The sequence below is a fragment of the Bos mutus genome, chromosome 4 (genome assembly GCF_027580195.1).
Source record: "Bos mutus isolate GX-2022 chromosome 4, NWIPB_WYAK_1.1, whole genome shotgun sequence".
NCBI classification, from domain to species: domain Eukaryota; kingdom Metazoa; phylum Chordata; class Mammalia; order Artiodactyla; family Bovidae; genus Bos; species Bos mutus.
In genome coordinates, this window is record NC_091620.1 from 9,349,488 (window position 1) to 9,372,936 (window position 23,449).

At 39.9% G+C, this 23,449-nt stretch overlaps 1 protein-coding gene across 2 annotated transcripts in view; it reads left to right on the top strand.

Annotated features, from left to right (window-relative positions):
- The window catches only part of EXOC4 (exocyst complex component 4), an 803,152-nt gene that overhangs the window by 22,517 nt on the left and 757,186 nt on the right, over window positions 1–23,449 (top strand). For both annotated transcript variants that reach the window (XM_070369027.1, XM_070369029.1), the window contains exons 2-3: window positions 642–831; window positions 11,714–11,908. In XM_070369027.1, coding sequence (XP_070225128.1) covers window positions 642–831; window positions 11,714–11,908 — 385 coding nt within the window. The remainder of the gene's footprint in view (window positions 1–641; window positions 832–11,713; window positions 11,909–23,449) is intronic.

Consider the following 23,449-nt stretch of genomic DNA (forward strand, 5'->3'; position numbering starts at 1 on the left):
GAATGAACTGTTTGGAAGGCAGTTCCTCAGTGTAGAAGCAGTTTTACAGTAAGTATGCTTTTGGCTCTGTTATAAAAGACCAAGTGAAGGTGACATCAAGGAGTTCTGGGGCGAGGCTGCTGTGGGTTGGCCGCTTCAGTGGCCCGATGATGTGATGGCAGTAGCATGGTGTTCCTCTTGGCTTTTCCTCCCAGGATTATCACATGGCTAATGTCTGAATATCTGAGCTTTGTATAACGATACCCAGTGTTGGGAAGAGGAACCTGCTTCCTGTTAATCTGCTTGGAAGGAAACTACTCCTTGAAGTCCTTAGGTCTCATTGGTCAGACTTGTCACTGGTAAGGAACATGCACGTACTAGGGTTCATTCAAACAAATCGAGACGTGCCCCGGCTCTTACAGAGTTCACGCTGCCTGTTTCCTGATCATGCCCGGGGGAAAAGTGACGGGGAAGATTCCTTATCTAGAAAACATATAAATCCACTTACTAGGCTACTGGAATTTACCATGCAAATGTTTGATGTTTTCCCTTAGTAACTTGTTTCATTTCCTAGGTGCATGTGCTCTCACTGACTTAACTCTACTTGTTTCTACTTTCAGCTTTTAAGTTTGACTCAGCCTGATACATTCTGTCTTGAACAGGACCCTGTCTACCAGTGATGACGTTGAAGACAGAGAAAACGAGAAGGGGCGCCTCGAAGAAGCCTATGAGAGGTGTGACCGTGACCTGGATGAACTCATCGTACAGCACTACACAGAACTGACGACGGCCATCCGCACGTACCAGAGCATCACAGAGCGCATCACCAACTCCCGAAACAAAATAAAGCAGGTACGGCTCCATCCCTCTGATGGCCATGACTAGTACATCGTCCATTGGTCCAGGTGTTGCAGTGGGGTTAATGACCTTAACAAGTGATTCAGGTTTTTTTTAGCCCAGGCTGCAGAGGATCACAGAGGGCAGCTGGCCTTGCTTCTTTTCTCCTCTAAATCTGACCCTTGGCTTCTGCCACGATTTTTGAGAAAGCCTGAAAAGGGAGCTGTTCTAAGACACTAGGGCCTTTTACTGTTGGAGGCTCTCGTTTTAATGCATCAGATGTAGTCACACATTGTGTGTATTGCTGTAGCAGTCGAAAATGTAGAAAACATTTGGTTTTGAGTGTGTTGCCCCATTTGAAGTCGGTTGTGATTTTCTCCACAGTCATTGTACCTTGTTGGTAGTTTTTGAGAAAATCTAACTCACAAATTATTTAAATATATAATAAAGTATTTATGAATACTGAAATTCTTGAATATTTTTCAGTAGTGACAAGCGTGTATTTTCATTTTGTAGTTGTCTTCCGTATTTTGGAGCTGTTTTTCTTTCGCTTTTTCTTTCTCACTTCTCTCTTCCTCTCCTTCCTCCTTTACTCTCTCCATCCTTCCCTACTCCCCATCCCGCCCCCCTTCTCTTCTGTGATTGGTCTTTGAAAATCTTTTGGTTCCCATGTACCACATCTTTGCTTCCTAAAGAATAAAGTGGGTTCATAAGGAGTATTTTTATATTTGGCCAAAGGATGAATTGATCAAATAAAGGTTGTGTACTGTCACATCATAGTTACATGGTTCTTGGCTATGTATTTCAAGGGTCACTTCTTTAATACCTTGTATGACAGCTCTCTGATAAATAACAATTGCTACCACTTACTGAGCACTGATTCTTTGCCCGGCAGAATTATGTCTGTTCCTCAGTTCTCAAATTTCGGGTCTGCACTCTGGTCTTCTTGCTCTGAGGTCCTTGAATTCTGGTTTTCAGACATCTTTTAAGCAGTACCCTTCCCTGCTCCCCCGACTCCCCCAGTTCTTCGCAAATGAGATTTTGCAGAATCTCAGCATCCCAGTCGCCTCTTGTTTGGTACTGGGGTGAGAGACGCGGAGCCTGATGCTGGGTCCCCTCCTTAGCACTCAGCTGCTGACTCCCAAGCAGCTCTGTGGCCCGAGGGCTGCGTGAACCGTGTGAAGATGAGCGCTGCCCTGTGCAATTTTATTGGTTCGAGAATTCTCTGGATGTACCTGCCCAGGATGGCTGTGCTTCCGATCTTCTCACATGTTTTCTTTCCTGCCTTCTAGACCTTATATTATGATGTGTAAGCAGGTATCGAAATGATTCTTCTCAGAATGCTGTTATATATGAGTTTCAGCCTTGAGTCCAGTTCCACAATCAGTAGGCTCTTAACATTTTTTGAAGCAATATGCTGACCTCTCTACATTTTAAAATTAACTGGGCATTTTCAAGAGGAATACTGTAATTCTTAGCTTTGACAAGTGGCGAGTTCATCCCATGGATTTATGTGTGCAACTAGGTAAAGCTATAGATCAGTCGCCCTAGATTTAGAGCGAACTGTAGTCTATTTTGACCCAGTATACTGAGCTCAAGCGGGGTCAGAGAGTGAATGTATAGAGCTGCCGGCCTGCTGGCTTTGCCTCTGGTAATCACAGTAAGGGTGAAGGACCTCTTGGTATTTGTGTTTTACGATTAGTCTGCTTGACTGGAGGGACTTTGTCCTGATCATCAGTGAGGCACTGCAGTGGCTTCTGGCTTGACTTATATCTTTCTGAGTTGATAGCATCTCTGCCCAAAGAGTGTTTGCTGATACTGAGAAAGAGAGGCTCAGTTTGATGATTTCACACTTGTTTTAGTAGCCACAGTCTTTTTTACCATCCTCATTTTTAAGTAGGCTGGAGTTTAGAGCAAAAGGAAACAACAACAAAAATTTTTGTGTTTATTGTATTAGATAGTTGTCAAGTAAATGTCACATAACTCTGTGTTATGAGTTAGCTTCAATGTGGGGAAGAGAAAGAAAGGACTAAAATCTCTATCTAAGAAAGCCTTTAGTGATACATGGGAGAAGAAAGATTTTGGGGAAAAATGATAGGGAATTTGTTTTCATTGTATAATTGGACAATTTTGTACTGTGAAAGTCCATTCCTTATCACCAAGGAAACACTGATGTTTCCTCATTAATCTTTGCCCATCATTTTTGGCTTTTAATTGCACTTTAGATTATGTACAAAATAAAGGTATGTATATTTCTAAAGTAGAAATGGGGATGATTCAGTTCTCATTGGATTATATTATTTCAGAGCCAAGCAACATGTTGAGAACGTGTGAATATGAGTTGAAATTTTCTTTCTGTTCTCTGCCAAAAGAATGGGATGAAGATTCACTTAGTAAATATTTGTTGAGTGCCAGCTATGTGCTGGTGGTGTTTTAGATACTGAAATCTGTTTTAGATTTCCATATAATGGACAATATCAATCTTTGTACAATCATGGACCTTACATGCTAGTGGGAAGACACAGGAAAACAGATGCTATTTAGCATCATTGATTTAGTCTCTGTATATTAAGTATCTGGTTTGTGCTGAGCATTGCTCTGGGTCCTGGGATATATAAGTGAGTAAAACAGACAAAAATTCCTGTCCTCGTGGAGTTTACCTTCTAGTCAAAGAAGGCGGGCTATAAATGAGTAAGAAAGTATAGCAGATGGTAAAGAAGTGCTTTGCTTAAAAAGAAAAAGAACAGGGCATTGCTCTTTTGAATAGAATGGTCAGGGAGGGCTTCACTGAGGTTATATTCAAGCCAGCACCAGAACAAGGTGAGGGAGAGCCCGGAAAAGAATCGCCAGGAAGAGGGGATATCAGGTACAGAAAGATCCTGAAGCAAGAACATGATTGAAATTTGGGGGAGCAGCAAGATTGGAGCTGGAGCACAGTGGAAAGGAGACGGGGGGAGTGGAAGGGAGAGGAGACGGCTGAAGGTTGGGGTGTCTCAGAGTGGGTCAGGTCACGTGAGGTCTCGATCATTGTAAAGGTTTGCATATGAACTCTTGAGTGTGATGGGAAATCATTTTAAGGTTTTGAGCACAAGAATGGCAAGCTGTGTCTAACATTTTAAAAGGGCCACTCTAGCTGCTCTGAGAATAGATTTTATAGGGGGCCAGGGAAGATGAAGATGTCCACATTCATGCTTTGTTACCTTTTAAAGCTTGAGAACATGGAACCGTTTACACTGTTTACAGCTTGGTATTTCACATATGGATTTGTGTTGGTAGAATCTCTGTCCTTGAGGATATATGAGTTGACAGATGGATTTGATTCTTTCCAGATGCCCCAAACTTCTTTATATCAGTCAAGCCCATTTGGAGTTTTTTCAGGATTAAATGTGTAAATGAAATGCCATGTATGATCAGATCAATTATGTGGATAAGTAAAATAGTTGGGCTGTCTTCTTACCATTGTATATATTATTATTGAGTACAAATGAGATGTTACTACATTAGAAAGCTTCAGAATCTATCGGATCTATCAGTGTCTCTTATAATGACTGTTATAGCAACACCAAGAATAGATGAATATGAATGGATATGAGTTGGGGACTTGGGCTGTGTGGGTAGGGATTGTTGGTAGTAGTTGAATTTGAGTGTTTCTCCCATCCTGTACTAAGTAGATGAGAAGACACCAGATTTCTTTAAAGATGCTAAGTACTCATCTAATGCTTATGGAAGCAGGTAGGCTGAAGCTGGGAAAGATTGAAGGTGGGAGGAGAAGGGGACGACAAGATGATATGGTTGGATGGCATCACCAACTCAATGGAAATGAGTTTGAGTAAACTCTGGGAGTTGGTGATGGACAGGGAGGCCTGGCGTGCTGCAGTCCATGGGGTCACAAAGAGTCGGACATGACTGAGTGACAAACTGACTGAGGCTGAAGGGAAAACACAGAAAATTGCCTCTGTTGTGATGTGTGTGCAAACTCTTTACATTTTGCCCCAATTTTGGCTATTCTGTTGGTGCTGAACCAAGCTGTTAAATCATTTTTCTTGCCTGTAATTGGAAATAACCATATGTGAATATTAAAGTGAAGTTGTTAGGGCTTAATCACTGAGTAATGTAACATTCATTATTTAACATTTACATAAAATAATTTTGTGACTTTTTATATGAAAGTATACATTGAATGGTGGAATTAGAGCAAAGCATAACCTTAGTTAATATAAAAAAGAAAGTCACAGGAGAATAAGATGATTTTGGTAGGAAGTTATTTTAAGCCCAGATGTAAGATAGAAAACCCTAGCTGCTCGTATGAGAAAGGGAAAAAATCTAGAAATGTGGGCAAGAATGAGATAGCATCATTGAAAATCTAGGCAGTAGTCTGGGTCATGAATGTGGTCACAGGAACTACAAGGGAACCTTTTCATTAAGTTTAACTGTATCTCTATTTGTGTTCTGTATCCAGACTCAGCAACTCAGAAGGATGGTGTTGCCTTTAGAAAGGGTTGAGTGGAGCCTCTCAGAACTTAAGTCCTTAAATTGGAAGCTGAAAAAACTAGGGCAAAAAGCATGGAAAGTAAGTTTGAGTGTAATTTAAAAAAGATCTTTAGTTCCAAAGGGCTTTTAAGCAGAGCAGTAAGTAGTGTTTCTGAAACTCATTCTTTTGAGATACTATCTATAAGACTGTGGAAGAAGTGGGTTGGACACAAGTAAGGAGGATTCCCATAAAAATTCTTGTATATAGGTTTGTTTTTACTACAAAAAAGAGAAAATGTGATACTTTTAGAAATAAGAATAGTGTTGATTGCAAGATTTCCATTTACCTAGCAAAAAATTCTAGCAAAGGGAATTGCTAGAATTCCCTTGTTCATAGGGAATTTTGCAGGGTATGTCTGGTCTACAGAATCAGTGAGGTGCTTGCACATTTGTTGGACTTTATTACAGATAATGCAATGCGTACACTCAAAGGCCTTCCCCTCCTCGCCTTATCTTATACTTAATCCAAGTTCAATGCTTTTCTGGTTTTAAGACTTTAAAGTTAAGGCCCCCCCCACCTCCCCCATGCCTCCATCAGCATCCTGCTCTGTCAGATGCTCCCACCGTGTTGTTCAGAGGTCCTGGTTTGTTTCCTCCTCTCTTGATCTTTCCCAAGGCAGGGCTGCAAAATCTTGAGATACATATATATATATTTTTTTTCTGCTTTCTGTATCTCACATATCTATTCACAATGACCTGTTGGGCCCTGTGTTCTTTATTTTCTCTTTTTCTAGTAGTCTCTAATTAAAGTGACTTAGTTCTTAACCATTTATTGAAACTGAAATTCCTGCTAATGAAATTCATTCATTTCTATTCAGCAGGTAATTTGGAGCAACTATAACCTTACTAAAATTCTAAGGAAGCAGAGGAAACTTGTGTTTGAGGAAGAGTTTCTTTACTTGGGTTTTGATGTCACGATTTCAAAAGCTTGACTCTTCATGGATTTATTTAAGGAAGAAACAGAGTAACAGAATTTTTGAATCTTGGCTATCTTGATAAATCAGAATGGAATTAAAATGCTGTCACCACATTTCTAAAAGAACAGGCATTTGAGAAATAAAGGCTTAGGTGGAATATGGTATCTTTCTTACATTTAAAAGGTGCCATTATTCACTGCTGGATATAGCCTTGTTTCTCCCCTCCCTATTTCAAAAATTTTATCTATTGAGCTAGAGTTTGCATACAGTAAAGTGCATTATTTTTAGAGTACAGTTCAATGAGTTTTGCCAAACGTATATATCCTTGAATGTATTTCCATTGTCTCAGAGAGTTCTCTTCTGCTTCTTTACAGGCAATAACCACCCCCCCCCGCCCACCTCATCCTGCATCAAATACTGATTTGAAATCTATTTGCATATATTTTTGTTTCTTCTGAAACGTCAGAATATACACTCTTGCGTCTGGCTTCCTTTGCTCAGCCTTAATGTTGAAATTCATGTTTCTTCCCTTTTATTGCTGACTGGTATTCCCCCCATCACCCCAAGTTTTAAAAGAACATTTCTTTATAACTGTGACTTTCTGATCAAAAAGCTGAAGCCTCAGGGCAATTTAGTTTTAAAAGTTCTTGTAGCTTCTTATGTCTGCATCTTTGGCTAAATTCAACTTAGGGAATCATTTTGGTGATGTTCATTTTCCACACAGCCTGATGCCATCTCTCCTGCCCCCAAACCCAGCCACACATCCTACCTTCCTTTTTATTTTTCCTCCATTTAGTAAGCAAAAATGAGGAGTGAGCAGATTACATTGTATATATCCTGTATGAAATGCCATAATGGTCTTTTTCCAATCAGAAAGGAGTTTGCCAAGCTTTACTGACAACACTGTAAGTTTATCTCTCACTCTCTTGATCAAGAGCCTAGTTGGGTGTTGTATGACATAAAATTTATTTTTAACTGTTGCCATAGTAACCATTACACACAGAGGAAAAAGCTGAGACATATAGAACCAAGGTGATATGAGCAGAATATCGGAAATTAGATTTTGATAGATTTCAACTAAGATTTAAAATAGAATGGATTTAATAGCTAGAGTTCTTAACCCAGGGACCAAGAACTCCTAGAGGGATCTAGGAATGGCCTTGAGAAATGTGTTTTAAAAAGTCAAATAAAATCACAAATACTGATTAAAAACCAGCTCTTCCCTACCTCATCCTACCATAAAACTAATTTCATACTTCAGTATGAAATTTCTTTCATTTTTCCCCCCAGATATTTGTATTTCTATATTTCTAAGTAGTAAGCTTATACTACTTTTCTGGATTTTTCTATTTTAGACATTATATGTGTTAGTTGCTCAGTCATGTGCAACTCTTTGGGGTCCCACGGCCTGTAGCCCACCAGCCTCATCTGTCCGTGGAATTCTTCTGCCAAGAATAGCAGAGCGGGTAGCCATTTCTTTCTCTAAGACATTGTATATGAGGTTCCAGTTATGGTTTCCCCCCTCAATTTAGTTCACCCATCTCACCTCATCTTCCCTCATCCTTTCTGTATAGTTGTATCCTAGTTTTTGGTTAAATAACTGGTGCTTATTTTATTCAGTTCAGTTCAGTTGCTCAGTTCTGTCTGACTCTTTGCGACCCCACGAACTGCAGCACGCCAGGCCTCCCTGTCCATCACGAACTCCCAGAGTCTACCCAAACTCATGTCCATTGAGTTGATGATGCCATCCAACCATCTCATCCTCTGTCAGCCCTTCTCCTCCTGCCCTCGATCTTTCTTAGCATCAGGGTCTTTTCAAATGAGTCAGCTCTTTGCATCAGGTGGCCAAAGTATTGGAGTTTCAGCTTCAACCTCAGTCCTTCCAATGAACACCCAGGACTGATCTTCTGTAGGATGGACTGGTTGGATCTCCTTGCAGTCCAAGGGACTCTCAAGAGTCTTCTCCAACACCACAGTTCAAAAGCATCAATTCTTCGGCGCTCAGCCTTCTTTATAGTCCACCTCTCACATCCATACATAACTACTAAAAAAACCATAGCTTTGACTAGATGGATCTTTGTGGGCAAAGTAATGTCTCTGCTTTTGAATATGCTATCTAGGTTGGTCATAACTTTCCTTCCAAGGAGTAAGTATCTTTTAATTTCATGGCTGCAGTCACCATCTGCCGTGATGTTGGAGCCCCCAGAATAAAGTCTGACACTGTTTCCATTGTTTCCCCATCTATTTGCCATGAAGTGATGGGACCGGATGCCATGATCTTAGCTTGTTTTATTATAATGACATAAATGTGTGCACTGAAGCCATCCAGCATACTGTTTTGTTTGTGTGATATCTTTGTTGTTTTCCTTGGAGTCAATGACTGGAGAATCACTTGTGTTTGTTTTGCATCAGTGTCCCCCTTTGCTGGATCCTGTGTATGTTCTCGTTTTCCTCTTAATTGATGGAGTGTATCCTTCAGTAGTTGGTGAGATACAGCACAAATGAGGTCTGTCTTTTTGAGAGCTTGCATGTCTGAAAGTGTCTTTATTTTTTTCTTCACACTTGATTGAAAGTTTTTCTGGGAAAGACTTCTTAAGATTTTGAAGAAATATTATTCCTTTGTCTTGTGGCTTTTAACATTCCTATTGAGATATGTTCTGATTTACAATCCTTTGTGTGGGTTTTTTATTTTTTCTTCCTTTGAAAGCTTTTAGAACTGTATCTTTGTGTTCTTACAAGTCAGGATAAGGTGCCCTGGCTTTGGTCTTTTTTCATTCCATTGTCTTGAACACTTGGCATGCCTTTGCAGTTGGAAAATTCGTATCTTTTGCTCTGGAACATTTTATCTTTTTTTTTTTTTTTTCCCTCTCATTTTTCTTCCCCTGGTATCCTTATTTGGACCTGTTGGAGCAATCACACAATTTTCTTTTCTCATCTATTTTCCTTCCTTTGTTTTTCTGTGTCTTACTCTTTGGAGATTTCAAGAGTCTCTTTTAATGTTTATTGGATTTTTTTTTTCCTATCATACTTATAATTTCCAAGAGCTGGTTTTCATTCTCTGAGTTTTTTTTTTTTTTTAATAGCATCCTATTCTTGTTTCATTGATGTAATATCTTTTCCCCCCAAGGGATACTCATCATAGATTTCAAAAATTTCTTTTTCCTCCCTTAGTTTCTGTTTCCCTGCTCCACTCAGCACCTTTTTCTTTTACCTGTCTTCCATATTACAGGCTTTCCTTGACTGTATGGTGATCCTTGGCTGGCTCCATGGGTGGGGGAGGGAGGTGTACTGCACAGCTCAGAGCATGTGGTGGGACTTGTCTTGTGATGATTGGGTAGGGACCCAACAGTTTCCTTGCTGGAGCTTCAAATGTCACCATTTATAGGTCTTTTCAGTTGGTTGTTTTTCCCAGGGGAGAGCCATATGTTTCCCGTATCGGGGCTCAGAGTCAAGCTGAGTATTACTGGAGCCAACCCAGCAAGGAGGTTGAGGGTCCAGAGAGGGCTGAGGACCTTCCTTGTTGGTGGGTCCAGTTTGACCCCATCTTCCTGTTTCCTGCTCAGTGCGTGCCTCCCTCCTCCCAGTTGGCTGACATTTCCTGGTCCAGATTCTTTATAGTTCAGTTTCTTCAGATTGTAAACCTATTTGGCCAGGGTTGAGGGGAGGGAATTACACATCTGTGTGGTTTGATGAAGATGTTTGAGGACTCAAAATACTTTCAGCTGTGTACTTTTTTTTTGTTTGTTTTTTTGATAAATTGCTACCTATGGGTCTGCTGGCTAAGTTTTTTGGCTGCACTTTGTGGCATGTAGGCTTTTAGTTCCCCAACCAAAGATCAAACCCACAATCCCTGCACTGGGAGCATTGAGTCTCAATCAGTGAACCACGAGGGAAGTCCCTCCACCTTGAATTCTTGGTGCTTCCTTTTCAGTCTTAACAAACCCCACTTGATGCCGTCCATCTTCTTGTCAGTTTCCAAGTATTTCCTGCCATCTTGCTATTCCCTCCTCTCTGTTCTCTCTTGTCTTAGTATTTCATGCTAAGAAGGGGTTATTTTGCCATCTCTTTGGGATTGCAGGAAGAATTAGGTTCCTTAGAAACTTCTTTGCCAGATTGTTAAAGAGGTCTATCACTCCCTCAAAAGCTAAGTCATTCTACTGTGCTTATCAGGAGAGATGAGAGTGCCCTCACTTAGGTCTCTTTTTACATTGGAGAGTTTGATAAAAGTATGATTTTAAAAAGGATAAAAGTTGTCCTTAAGTTGCAGGATTGGATTAGATACTGTCTCAAGATACCTTCTAATTTTAGCATTCATTTATCCTATTTTCCATGTTTTTTGGAAAGATGTTAAAATTTAGTTTTATAATCATCAAAAAAAATAGCGAGTCTGTGTGTCACGACACTAAATATTGTAGAAGAAGATACTTTAATTGTTACAAACATGGTAGACTTTCTAGAGTGATGGGAATGTCCTATACATTAATGAGGGTTTGAATTATGCAGATATGTATGCATTTGCTAAAGCTCAAGTGATATCCCTTCATGTACCTCAAACAGAAAGCCAAAACTGTAAACAAATACGAAATTCTAACTTAAATAAAGACAGATATAAAAGAATATCAAGAGTATATAAAAGTAGTTCTGTAAATTGTGAAAGCTCATGATTTTTACTGTATCATGCTATAAAAATAAAAATTTTTAATTAGGGTAGGAAGTGGAAAGACACTTATCCTGAACACTGTGTCTACCCCTCCCTGCTCCTCTTCTCCTCCTTCGTTATCAAGCTTTGCTTACCGATGCTGGTGCCAAACTGGGCAGATCTATGAGAATGCTGGCAACCGTCTTATTTAATATCTAAAAATCAGAATACATGGCAAAAAATTCTTGGCATGTTTTAATTCTGTTATTTCATGAGTGCCTCCGGCTATGTCTACTCTCCTGGAAGCTGACTTTACTTTCATTTTAGTCAGTTGAGATGAACGTCCAGTTCCTTGGTTATAAAATTCAGCTGAAGTTTTAGACCTTGAAGGATGAGCCAGGTGACTCATCAGCTGAATAGGAAATATGCCAGAAAGAATGGAGAAGGATTAATAGCGTGGTCTCTTAAATTAGTCACTCCCTTTTAGACATCCTAATTTAGGTGTGGAACATCCTATTTTCAGAGTGCTTTGTAGCCTGAGTAATATTTTTCTAGATTACTCAGAGGTTGGTTAGGAGTAATTCTCTCATCTCACAGGAAGGAGAATACAGAGAAGTGGAGACCTAAGCAAGTGAATCTGTGTGTTAATCAGGATTAGAATTCCACATGTAGATTAGCCTCAGGAAAACGGGTGGCAGTGAGAACTACGGACTGTTACTTACAGCGGTAATGGTGAAGAATACAAACCACACTGTAGGTTTAGTCTGGCAAGACTTTGCACTGACCCAAGATGGAAACTGTTCTGTTCCAGGTGAAAGAGAATCTGCTTTCATGCAAGATGCTATTGCACTGCAAACGAGATGAGCTTCGGAAGCTGTGGATTGAAGGAATTGAACATAAGCATGTTCTGAACCTACTGGATGAAATCGAGAATATCAAGCAAGTGCCTCAAAAGCTGGAACAGTGCATGGCCAGCAAGCACTATCTCAGTGCCACCGACATGCTGGTAAGAGCACAGCCCACACTCCTGGGTGTTTCTGCTCAGATAGAAGAGTGCTTCCTTCTGTTCCCTCTGAATTCTGTCCCTCTCGAAGCACATGACAAGCTGCCCTCTGGGCATTCATGAGCCCTTGCAGGTGAAGCCTGCCTGGTTCTCTTCCTGGTTTCAATGTTTGCAGTGGTAGGCTATGGTTATTTACGTCGTCTGCCTTGGGAACAGTGGCAAGAAGTATGATGGTGAGAAACCAGGACCTGTCATGAATGGTGATGAGAGGTGTTAGTTGGAGTGTCAGAGGAAGATGATTAATGAACCCCATTTTGAAGAATGAAATCTGCATGAGACAGAACTTTTCGAGATTTCTGAACTGTAGGTTGCACAAATTCTGTGAAAGAATGTTTAGGGTTTTGTTTTTGTTTTTTTCCTTTAAGTTGATAAGAAACAAAATAATTTTCAGGGGAATAATTCTGGAAGTTACTTTGTCCAGCAGAAGTATGCCACAGACTAGCCTTTAGCCTGTATCTTCGTCCTCTCTGCTACTTTCTGAATTAGAAGTGAAAATTCAAGAGAGGGTTGCAGCTGGTGGTACACGTGGCTGAGAGGATAATGAATAAAAAAAAAACAAAAAACAAATCTTGCTTCCTAAAAACCTTAACCTTCCAGGGCCTGTGGCTCTGAATGGGAGCTGCTTATTCTACCTCCTCCTCCCACACCAACTCCCCTGTATCCTTCTCACAGTTGTCTGGGGATGACAGAAACTCTCAGAAGCAGATGGACTGTATTTGGATTTTCTTTTCCACGATAGGTGAAGGTCCCTTATCTTTGTTTCAACAAATTAGATTGCCTGCAACTCTGGGAAGAAAAAAACCCAAAACACTGAGAGGAATTAGTGGGAGCAAAACAGGTTAAATCCTCTAAGTGGTTCTAATTCATTCTGACTTTCAAGAAGAATTTTGCTCGAAGTCTGTCTTAAGGTTTAAAGGAAACTTGATAACCAAGAGATGAGATGTGCCATGATATTCTCTCATATATTAAAACCTGGTTATGTGATAGTGATTTTCCACAGTGGAAGGAGGTTAATTATGGTCTTTTCTTCAGAGTGGCAAAATAATTGGTTATTTTTAGTATCTTTATAGTGTCATCTTCCTTAATAATGACTATATGGTGTCCAATAAAAAATTTACTCACCTCTCAGCCTTACTGTTGGTTTATGTTAGGATGGCATGCGTGCATGCAAGGCCAGCGCTTCAGTCACGTTAGACTCTTTGTGACCCCATGGACTGTAGCCCGCCAGGCTCCTCTGTCCGTGAGATTCTCCAGGCAAGAACACTGGAGTGGGTTGCCCCTTCTAGGGGATCTTCCTAATATAGGGATCGAACCCACGTCTCCTGCCTCTCCTGCATTGGCAGGTGGATTCTTTATCCACTGAGCCACCTGGGAAACTCAGGAAGGCATATATGTACTAAATATTCAAGACTCAGCAATCAGAATGGATAAGCTTATATATACATATATATATATATATTTGTGTAGCATGTATACGTCTATTGGAACCATGATTTTTTGTACTGGGTCTGTTTTTAAGTTAGTGCCATATATTAAAAATAGGTTGTTAATGTTTATTTTGGTGTTATGTTCATTTTAGGATTTCAGATTTTAGGACTAGCCTTTATTCCTCAAGGGCTAATTTATTTAAGAGCTAATTAATGATACCATATATTTTTTTTGAACTTATTTTCTTAAGGACCTCATTAAATATTCTGTAAATTCTTAGTTCTAAGTTGCAGAAATTCAGCTCTAGCTAGGTTAGGTAAGAGAATTGCTTTACCCATGTAGCCAGTCTGCTAAAAGAACAGGCATCTATGTTGAAGGCCATCTATATGGTCTTCCTGCATTAAAAAATTTTTTTTCTATAGACTTTCTTCCACATGTGGGCAGAGTTTTGGTGTTTGGGGAAAAAGGTTTGTAAGCTATTATCTTACAATTTCCAGCTTTGCAGAGGAAAATAATCTTCTAATTCAGAAATAGCATAGGATCTATTGGTCAACCTTGGATACTGTGATTGTCAATTCTAAGTAAAACTATGTGATTGAGGGACATGGGAGACGTGGGGAGTTGGTTGAGAAGAAAGGGCAGTCACCTCTAGAAATGAGTGAAGGTGAGAGAGATAATTCTCAGAAGTTCCTCTTTTTTTCTGTTTGTAGTTCTTCACTCTGGATACTAATTTTTTGTTAGATGGATTGTAAATATCTTTTCCCAGTTGGTAGTATCTTTTTGTTTATGGTGTCTTTTATTAAACAGTTTTAAAATTTAATTCAACAATGTTTTACAGTCTTTTTTTCCTTTGTTATGTGACTTCTTTTGAGAAATTTATTTTTTTTTATCCCACTGTCACAAAGAGAATTTCTTATACTGTTGTCTTTAATCCACTTAAAATGTATATGGCATGAACTAGAGATCTGATTTTACCTTCAGTATAGCTGCTTGGCTCAAGCCATTTATTGAATTCATTTCCTGCTGGTTTATAATTCCACCTTGGTCACATACCAAGTTTGCATATGTGCATGGGTCTGTGTCTGATCTCTCTATTTTGTTTAGTTGGTCTTGTCTGTATCTGCACCAAAACCATGCTGTTTTAATTACTATAATTTTAAAATATATCTTAATAGCAGGTGAAGACATTCCCTCACTTTGCTATTCAGAACTATGCTATTCTTGACACATTTTATTTTTTAATTTTACTCTTTACACATTTATTGTTTATCTTCACATGTTTGTTATTTTACTCTTGCATAGGAATTTTAGTATCCGCTTGTCAGGTTCCATTGGCCATGCTCTGCAGCATGTGGGATTGTAGATTGCTACCAGGGATGGAACCCCATGTCCCTTGCATAGGAAGTGTGGAAACTTAACCACTGGACTGCCGGAGAAGTCCCAACATGATGACATTTTGATTAAATTTAGGAGAGTGTCTTCTTTGTAATATTGTCTTTCACAGTTGTAATATTGTGAACAGGCTATCTCTCATTTATTAAAGTTTCAATTTATGTCATTTATAATAATAATGCTTAGTAATGGACTCCTTCAGCGACACTACATGTATTTGTTAGTTGTACTTCTGACTGTCAGCTTCTGGTTGCTTTTTAAAGCAGTGCTCTTACCATACATTTCTTTAAACCTAATCTTTATCCTTCCTACTTGGAAAAATGATTTATTCTTTAAGACGTGGCTCAAATTTCATCGAGTTTCTGAATGCCCTAGGTGATTAGATACTTACCTTATTTTTTAAAAAAATGAAATATTATATATTCATTGTAGTATTAATGCTTAACATGAGTAAATTTATTTCCATAAGCTGCGTGTATTTCACAGGAATATAGTTGCTTTTGTTTGTATGGTAGGTCGTTAAGGGCAAGGACTATGTCTTACCTATTTTTGTCTACCCTGTACTTAGCATAATGCACTTTACATAGAGTTCACTGATGATTAGCCAAATGGGTAGCTCTGTGGAAGACTGTCTTACCAATAAATAGAAAAGGGCATTTGCTTTCTACAAGCTCGGGTCTGACTTTTTCCCTCTGATTTGTGGCTTTTGTTAATCTTTTTGTTTTCTTAATGGCAAAGTTCTCTCGTTCCTAACCTTTCCTTTCTACAGTGTTTAAATGAACAACAAAAGTATAATTATAATACTAGCTAATGTGTATTGAGCCCTCACTATGTGCTGGTACCATTTTAAACACTGAATCCTTACAATACTCTTATGAGAGAGAGGTTTCTGAGGTCCTCTCCATTTTCCAGATGAGGTAGTTGCTTTGCATGACCTGGGGGGTTAGCATTTCCTAACATACAATGAAGATTTCATGGAGGTGGGATTTAAGATGTGCTTAAAAAGTTGGAAATATTCTTCAGTTTGCCTTTTGTATGTGAATAAATGGTAAGGTCTATAATTGCTTTTTTATTGGACTTCATATGAGAAAATAATCACATTGCTTTTCCCCGTGGTTATGTGCTCTTAGAAGTAAAATCTACTTAAGGCATCTCAAGAGTCCAAATGAAAATCTTTGCGAAAAGACATCAGAAGAAAGTGAAGGCAGGACAGTCTAGTCTTTCAAACCCCTCTGATTTCCTTGGATCTTTTTATCAAAAGATTTTGCATTTCCATTTTAAGGCAGGTGCAGATGCCCAATAATTTAATCCCTCCTCAGGTTAATAAATCCAGAGTAAATAAATCAGTGGTGACCCACAGATCGTGTCAGCTCCTGCAATTCCTGCTTCACCATCAGAGTGGGCTGATGGCTACAGATGCGGCTTCTAGATGGGATATTTATTTCTTTTGATATGATAACCCGAGTATTGCATAAAATAATTAAATTGTCATGACAGGGGATGTCTGCAAATAGGCCTGGCCTTTTGTTTCCTCTTTCAAGGTAAACAGCTGCTGTTAGCTTATGAAAAGCTAAAAGTGATCCAGCAAGAAGCCTGTATCCATCATGTTGAAATCAGAGACTTGATTAATATTGTAGTCTGTAGCTTTGTGATATGTACGGTTTAAATTAGACCTCTGCAGTCATTGTGCCGGGTTGATGCAAGCACATTAATGACATAATTTCTGGTTGCTGCATCACATTTCTGCAGTCTGTCCTTTGTATTCCACTCACATTAATTGAAGTAATTTTGCCAGTGAAGCGTGTTTCAAACCTCTGCATTTAAATTGAAATTTTAATTCCCTTATTGTCTTGAAAAGACGGCTGAAGATGCCTTGTTACAGGTTTCATTATCACTCAAAACACTCCAGCTGCTGGTTCTAATGTACAATGACTGATTAATTCTGGGAAGAATTATTAATATAAGAATAGCAGCTTCTTTCCAGTGGTGTGAGCCAACCAGGAAGGAATTTCATGATAGTTAATATTTTTACAAACTTTTTTTTTTTTTTTAAGGAGAGTTTTGGGTGGAAGTCTGCATCAAACCGAAATTGCACAGATGAGCTTTGAAAACCACTTACACAAGTTCTGATTTATCAACCTATAGAAGTCAATTCATAATTGCATTCAATCAGTGGAAACCAAGCCCGTGCGAGTAGTTTTGAAGCACTTTAGCTGACAGTCACAAGGCTTGTGACTAAAATAATTTTTTCATTTCTAAGGCTTCCTGAGATTGTAGAGATTTTGAATGTATCGTGATCATTTTGTCTTTTTTATTTATAACACCTTTTTAAAAAGAATCTATAGCTGTATAGCCAGATAGGGATTGTTAACGATAATTATAATAGCATATTTATGTTGGCTGCCTTCTTAGAGGTCCCAGAGTGCTTTGCTGAGAGAATGGTATGGTGGAATTATTTCACTTACCCTATGAAATTGTGCCCACATTTGGGATAAAGAGAGTAAAACAGCTACTTAATTGCATAGTTTTCAAAGATCCTATGATAAAAATAACTCTATTTGTCATATTTTTAGTTTTCAAGATCCTTTGCAATTGTTGGACAACATTCAAGGCTGTGAATGTGAGCATGGGGCTTCCTGGGGGTCAGGTGGACCTGGGCTTGAATCCCAGCTTTGACTTTTACTAGCTGAATGCCTTGGGGCTAATTATTTAATTTGGCTTAGCTGAAAGTTGGAATTGAGAATAATTGAATGCCCTCAGGGTTGCTGAAAGGATTAAATGAAATATTAAGCTATTGGACTTCCCTGGCGGTTCAGTGGTTAAGCCTTCACCTTCCCCTGCAGACAGTGTGGGTTTGATCCCTGGTGAGGGAGCCAAGATCCTACATGCCTCATGGCCAAAAAAACCAGAACATAAACAACAGAAATAGTAAGCTATGTATGTAAAGTACACCAAGTATCCATCATAAGACCTTAGAAATGCTGTTTGTAATTAATTTGCTTACTGATACTGTAAGAAAGGATGTGGTGATCGCTACCATGTTAGACTGTCAAAAACCAGTCTGAGGTGGACTTGTTTTGAGCTAAGAGTTGAAGTGGGACTAAGTTAGGCAATTCTGATTCCTTTTCTTCTTGCCCCGAGTAAAAGACCACTCCACATTTTATATGGTCAAGGAATCCCTGCAGGCAGAGAGAGAATTTTTCTCAGAACACACATCTCTTCTGCTCTAACACATGCATGGTTGGATGACCAAGACCTCAAAGTTCTAGACCATGTTTTCAGGATCTTGTGTGAACAAATTCCAGATTGTGTTATAAGTCACCTCTTAAGCCTACATCAAGAATATGCTCAATGGGTACCCACTGACTGTCCAGTGGTAAACAGTGTAATTTCTTGGTAAGCTACCCAGGATCAGTTTGTTGCAAAATCTAGTCTTAGGTGACCAGGTGTGTTAATCTGTTGGGTATTGTAGTCAGATGTAGGCCGGTTCACTTTCACAGGATGCCTATCAAAAGTATTGACTTCCGTTGACTTTAGTATTAGAGTTGTTATTCTTTCTGTCACTGCTTAGATGGCAGGACCAGTGGGCCAGTGAAGTTGGTCCCGTTGGTGCCAGTAAACCTGTGTCATTAGCAAATAACTCTCTTCTCATTTTATGGATAGGCAAGGGGTGATCATGCTTCCATTATAAAATAATGTACAAGTAAGACACAAGGGGCCAAAATGCATATCCCCTTACGTGGCTTGAAAGTTTCTGAGATCTCACAGGACTGTTTTTTTCTCTCCTGAGTCTACAAGTGGTATTGAGATGAAAGCACTATGGCTATCAGGAGCTGAAACATTCTAGAGAACTTACTGGATGTAACGTGAAGTGGTTCAGTGCCTGCAAAATGTTTCAGTATTCCATATAGATTTCTGTACAACATAATGAAAAAAAATGTATCCGTGATCAATAATGAAATATCCACCATTAAAACCCATCTGTTCCTAGTGTAGAATATTGATCTTAAAAACTGATGCCAAGATTCTATACTAATAATTGATCAGCAAAGAATTTGGCATGTGTTTTGATAGATGGACAAACGAATATGACAATGCCGTTGTTGGTACATGGATCTGTGAAGGTGACCTTAACCTTGAAGGAGCTTACATGCTAGTACAAGGAGACAGATGATGAGGAAATAAACAGCATCTCATATCATGATCGGTACCACCAGAGTTCCAGGAATCCAGGGGCTGGGAGTGGGGAATATGGTTTGCCATTAATATTTTAATAGGCCGGTCAGCCGTAGCTGCTTTCAGCTCTCTTTGGGAACCCTGAATTGAAACACCTACATCTAATTTTCTTGGCAAAAAGATTAAGGAAAAGCTAAAAATAAAGTTAGTAAATGAATAACCTTGGTTTTTGGATCCCTAATTAAGTAAGTAGTTTTACTGTGGCAGCAGCATTTTTCTCCTGGAGAGTAAAAGTACAGGCTTTGTAGTAACTATTTTTCTCACTCATTGACCTTTTAATTTATCTTATTTTTTATTTTTTATTGGAGTATAACTGCTTGAGTGTATTTAGATGGTTTATGCTCTGCAACAATGTGAATCAGCTCTAACTATGCATGTATCTCTTCCGTCTTGAGCCTCCCGTGTCCCCCTCTCCCACCCCCATCCCGCCCATCTAGGTGATGACTGAGCACTGGGCTCAGCTCCCTGTGCTATATGCAGCTGTTTCCCACTAGCTGTCTACTTCACACGTGGTAGTGTGTATATGTATATTTCAGTCCTACTCTCTCCAGTTGTCTCACTCTCCCCTTCTGCCCTGTTGTACACATGTTCGTTCTTCACAGCTGCGTCTCTGTTCCTGCCCTGCAAATAGCCTGTACCATGTTTCTAGAGCCTATATGTATGTGTGAATATGCAATATTTGGTTTTCTCTTTCTGGCTTCCCTCTGTATGACAGACTCTGGGTCCATCCACATCACTGCAAATGACCCAATTTTGTTCCTTTCTGTTACTTAAGTAATATTCCATTGTGTGTGGGTGTGTGTGGGGGGGGTGGGTATTTACCCCTGCCCTTTTAATTTATGTTTGATTTTGAAGGCTGGGGTTTTTAAAAGCCACACTGTTTGATAGGCACTGGCTTATTGTAGTAGCTTCCCTTTTCTTTTGCTTTGCTTTTTGTATCTGCTTTTAATTTGCCTCTTTTAAAGCACATAGAAACTGTGTGTTGTTTCACTAAACCTCATCACGTTCAGCAGTTTTCAGTTGGCTCACTTGGCTGTAGGGCAGTGGTTCCCAAACTCTGTACATCAGGGAATCCTTCAGGAACCCTAAAGCCCAGATTGCACCCTAGGCTTGAAATCTCTGGGGATGGGACAGTAACTTCTGTAATTGTTGGCATTCTCCAAGTGATTCCAATGTTTGGACAGGTTTGGAACCAGTGATGTGGTGTATAGCCTATGGTGTAAAACAGACCAAAACCAATTGTCCTTGACTGCATTTAACACTTGCTGTAAGTAGTAGCTGGAAATAAAATATTTGTGTTAAGACAGACATCACGTGGCAATATTCATGTGTATGTAGACATGTTGAAGGTTGATTAAAAGTTACTTGTTGCTTTCCTCTAGTGCAGCTTTCAGATAGAGCTGATGCGTATCAGGCTCTTATTCTGATTTTGTAGCCTGATTATTTGGTCAATGTGAGTTTTGTTTACTGGGTAGATTAGATGCTCTCCAGAGTTGAGCTGACTTGGAACTTTTTAGAGCTGTCATTTTGGTGCTCTGACTTCTGTATCTTTACTGTGCGTTCTTTCTTATCTGACTTATTGCTGGGATTTAATGGATTGAAATTGGGGCCCACATTTATTGACAGGTGGTGGCTAGGTCCAGCATGGTATAGTAAAACCAAAAATGGGTTGAAAAGCCAGAACTTCTTAATTCTAACAATTTATCAGTTTTGTGAGGTTAGACAAACGCATTGCTTTCTTTCTTCCAGTATCCTCTTCTGTAGAGGAATACTTAACCTGTCTATATTATAAAGTGGTGGTGAGAATAAAAATGAAATTTTGTACATGTGAAGTACTTTGTGAAATGGAAGGCAATATACAAATCTGTGGTGTAGGGAGCGTGATTGTTATCACTATCACACAAAAGAAAGTGAAAGTGAAGTCGCTCAGTCGTGTCCGTGCGACCCCATAGACGGTAGCCTACCAGGCTCCTCCGTCCATGGGATTTTCCAGGCAAGAGTGCTGGAGTGGATTGCCATTTCCTTCTCAGGGGATCTTCCGACCCAGGAATCGAACCCGGGTCTCCCGCATTGCAGGCAGACGCTTTACCGTCTGAGCCACCAGGGAAGCCCACTATCACACAAGGCTGGGTGAAAAGAAAAAGTTGTAGTCCCGGGCTTGTCCCGTTAAGCAGCATTTCTCTCCTGGTACTGCTGTCACTGATGCATACCTGTTATAAGCAGATGAACTGTAATTGTACACGCTTATGTGTATGCACTTCAGGTCTGTAGGAGGAGTGATCTCAGTCAGAATAACACAAAAGTGCTTTGCTGTCTTTGTCTGTAGGGACTTGTTGGAGCAGGATTTTGATGGGTAAGTCTGTGGCTAGCTGGGGACCCTGTGCGTGTGTCAGTGGCGGCAGATGGTAGTGCTTATCGTCACTGGGATCCCTCTCTCAACCTGATGGTGGCCTGAGAATGCTGACTGGCAGTTTTGGTTGGCTTTGACAAGGTAGGGGGAACTTGCCAAGGAAGTCTATTTTCCCTGAGATTCATCCCAATACTAATTACTTATGGTTGCCTACCTCCATTTTTTAAAAACACATTCACCTGTAGTTTATTTTGGTTTTTCTCAATAGAAAAGCACATCATCACATCTGCAAACAATAGGATTTTTGCTTTAGCCCCAAACTTCCGATTTCTTACAACTTTTTGTTCTCACATATTGGCTAAAACAGCCATTGTTGTTGCTTAGTCACTAAGTCAGGCCTGACCCTTTGTGATCCCATGCACTGTAGCATGCCAGGTTCCTCTGTCCTCCACTTTCTCCCAGAGTTTGCTCAGATTCATGTCCATTGAGGTGGTGATGCCATCCAACCATCTTATCATCTGCCGCCCCCTTCTCCATTTACTTTCTATCTTTCCCAGCATCAAGGTCTTTTCCAGTGAGTCGACTCTTTGCATCAGGTGGCCAAAGTGTTGGAGCTTCAGGTTCAGCATCAGTCCTTCTAATAAATATTTAGGGCTGATTTCCTTTAGGATTGACTTGTTGATCTCACTGCTGTCCAAGGGACTCTCAGAACTCTTCTCCAGCACCAGAATACAAAAGCATCAATTCTTCAGTGCTCAGCCTTCATGCTAAAAGATGATGCTGTGAAAGTGCTGCACTCAGTATGCCAGCAAATTTGGAAAACTCAACAGTGGCCATGGGACTGGAAAAGGTCAGTTTTCATTCCAATCCCAAAGAAAGGCAATGCCAAAGAATGCTCAAACTGCTGCACAATTGCACTTACCTCACATGCTAGTAAAGTAATGCTCAAAATTCTCCAAGCCAGGCTTCAGCAATACGTGAACAGTGAACTTCTGGATGTTCAAGTTGGATATAGAAAAGGCAGAGGAACCAGAGATCAAATTGCCAACATCCACTGGATTGAAAAAGCAAGAGTGTTCCAGGAAAACATCTATTTCTGCTTTATTGACTATGCCAAAGCCTTTGACTGTGTGGATCACCACAGACTGTGGCAAATTCTGAAAGAGATAGGCATATCAAACCACCTCACCTGCCTCCTGAGAAATCTGTGTGCAGGTCAAGAAGCAACAGTTAGAACCAGACATGGAACAACAGACTGGTTCCAAATAGGAAAGGGAGTACATCAAGGCAGTATATTGTGACTGTGCTTATTTAACTTATATACAGGGTACATCATGAGAAATGCTGGGCTGGATGAAGCACAAGCTGGAATCAAGATTGCCGGGAGAAATATCAATAACCTTAGATATACAGATGACACATATGCAGAAAGCAAAGAAGAACTAAAGAACCTCTTGATGAAAGTGAAAGAGGAGAGTGAAAAAGTTGGCTTAAAACTCAACATTCAGAAAACAAAGATCATGGCATCCAGTCCCATCACTTCATGGCAAGTAGATGGAGAAACAGTGAAAACAGTGGCAGACTTTATTTTTTTGGTCTCCAAAATCACTGCAGATGGTGACTTCAGCCATGAAGATGCTTACTCCTTGGAAGAAAAGTTAAGACCAACCTAGACAGCATATTAAAAACCAGAGACATTGCTTTGTCAACAAAGGTCTGTCTAGTCAAGGCTATGGTTTTTCCAGTGGTCATGTATGGATATGAGAGTTGGACTGTAATGAAAGCTGAGAGCTGAAGAATTGATGCTTTTGAACTGTGGTGTTGGAGAAGACTCTTGAGAGTCCCTTGGCCTGCAAGGAGATCCAGCTAGTCCATCCTAAAGGAGATCAGTCCTGGGTGTTCATTGGAAGGACTGAAGTTGAAGCTGAAACTCCAATATTTTGGCCACCTGATGTGAAGAGCTAACTCATTTGAAAAGACCCTGATGCTGGGAAAGATTGAGGGCGGGAGGAGAAGGGGATGACAGAGGATGAGATGGATGGCATCACCGACTCAATGGACATGAATTTGAGTGAACT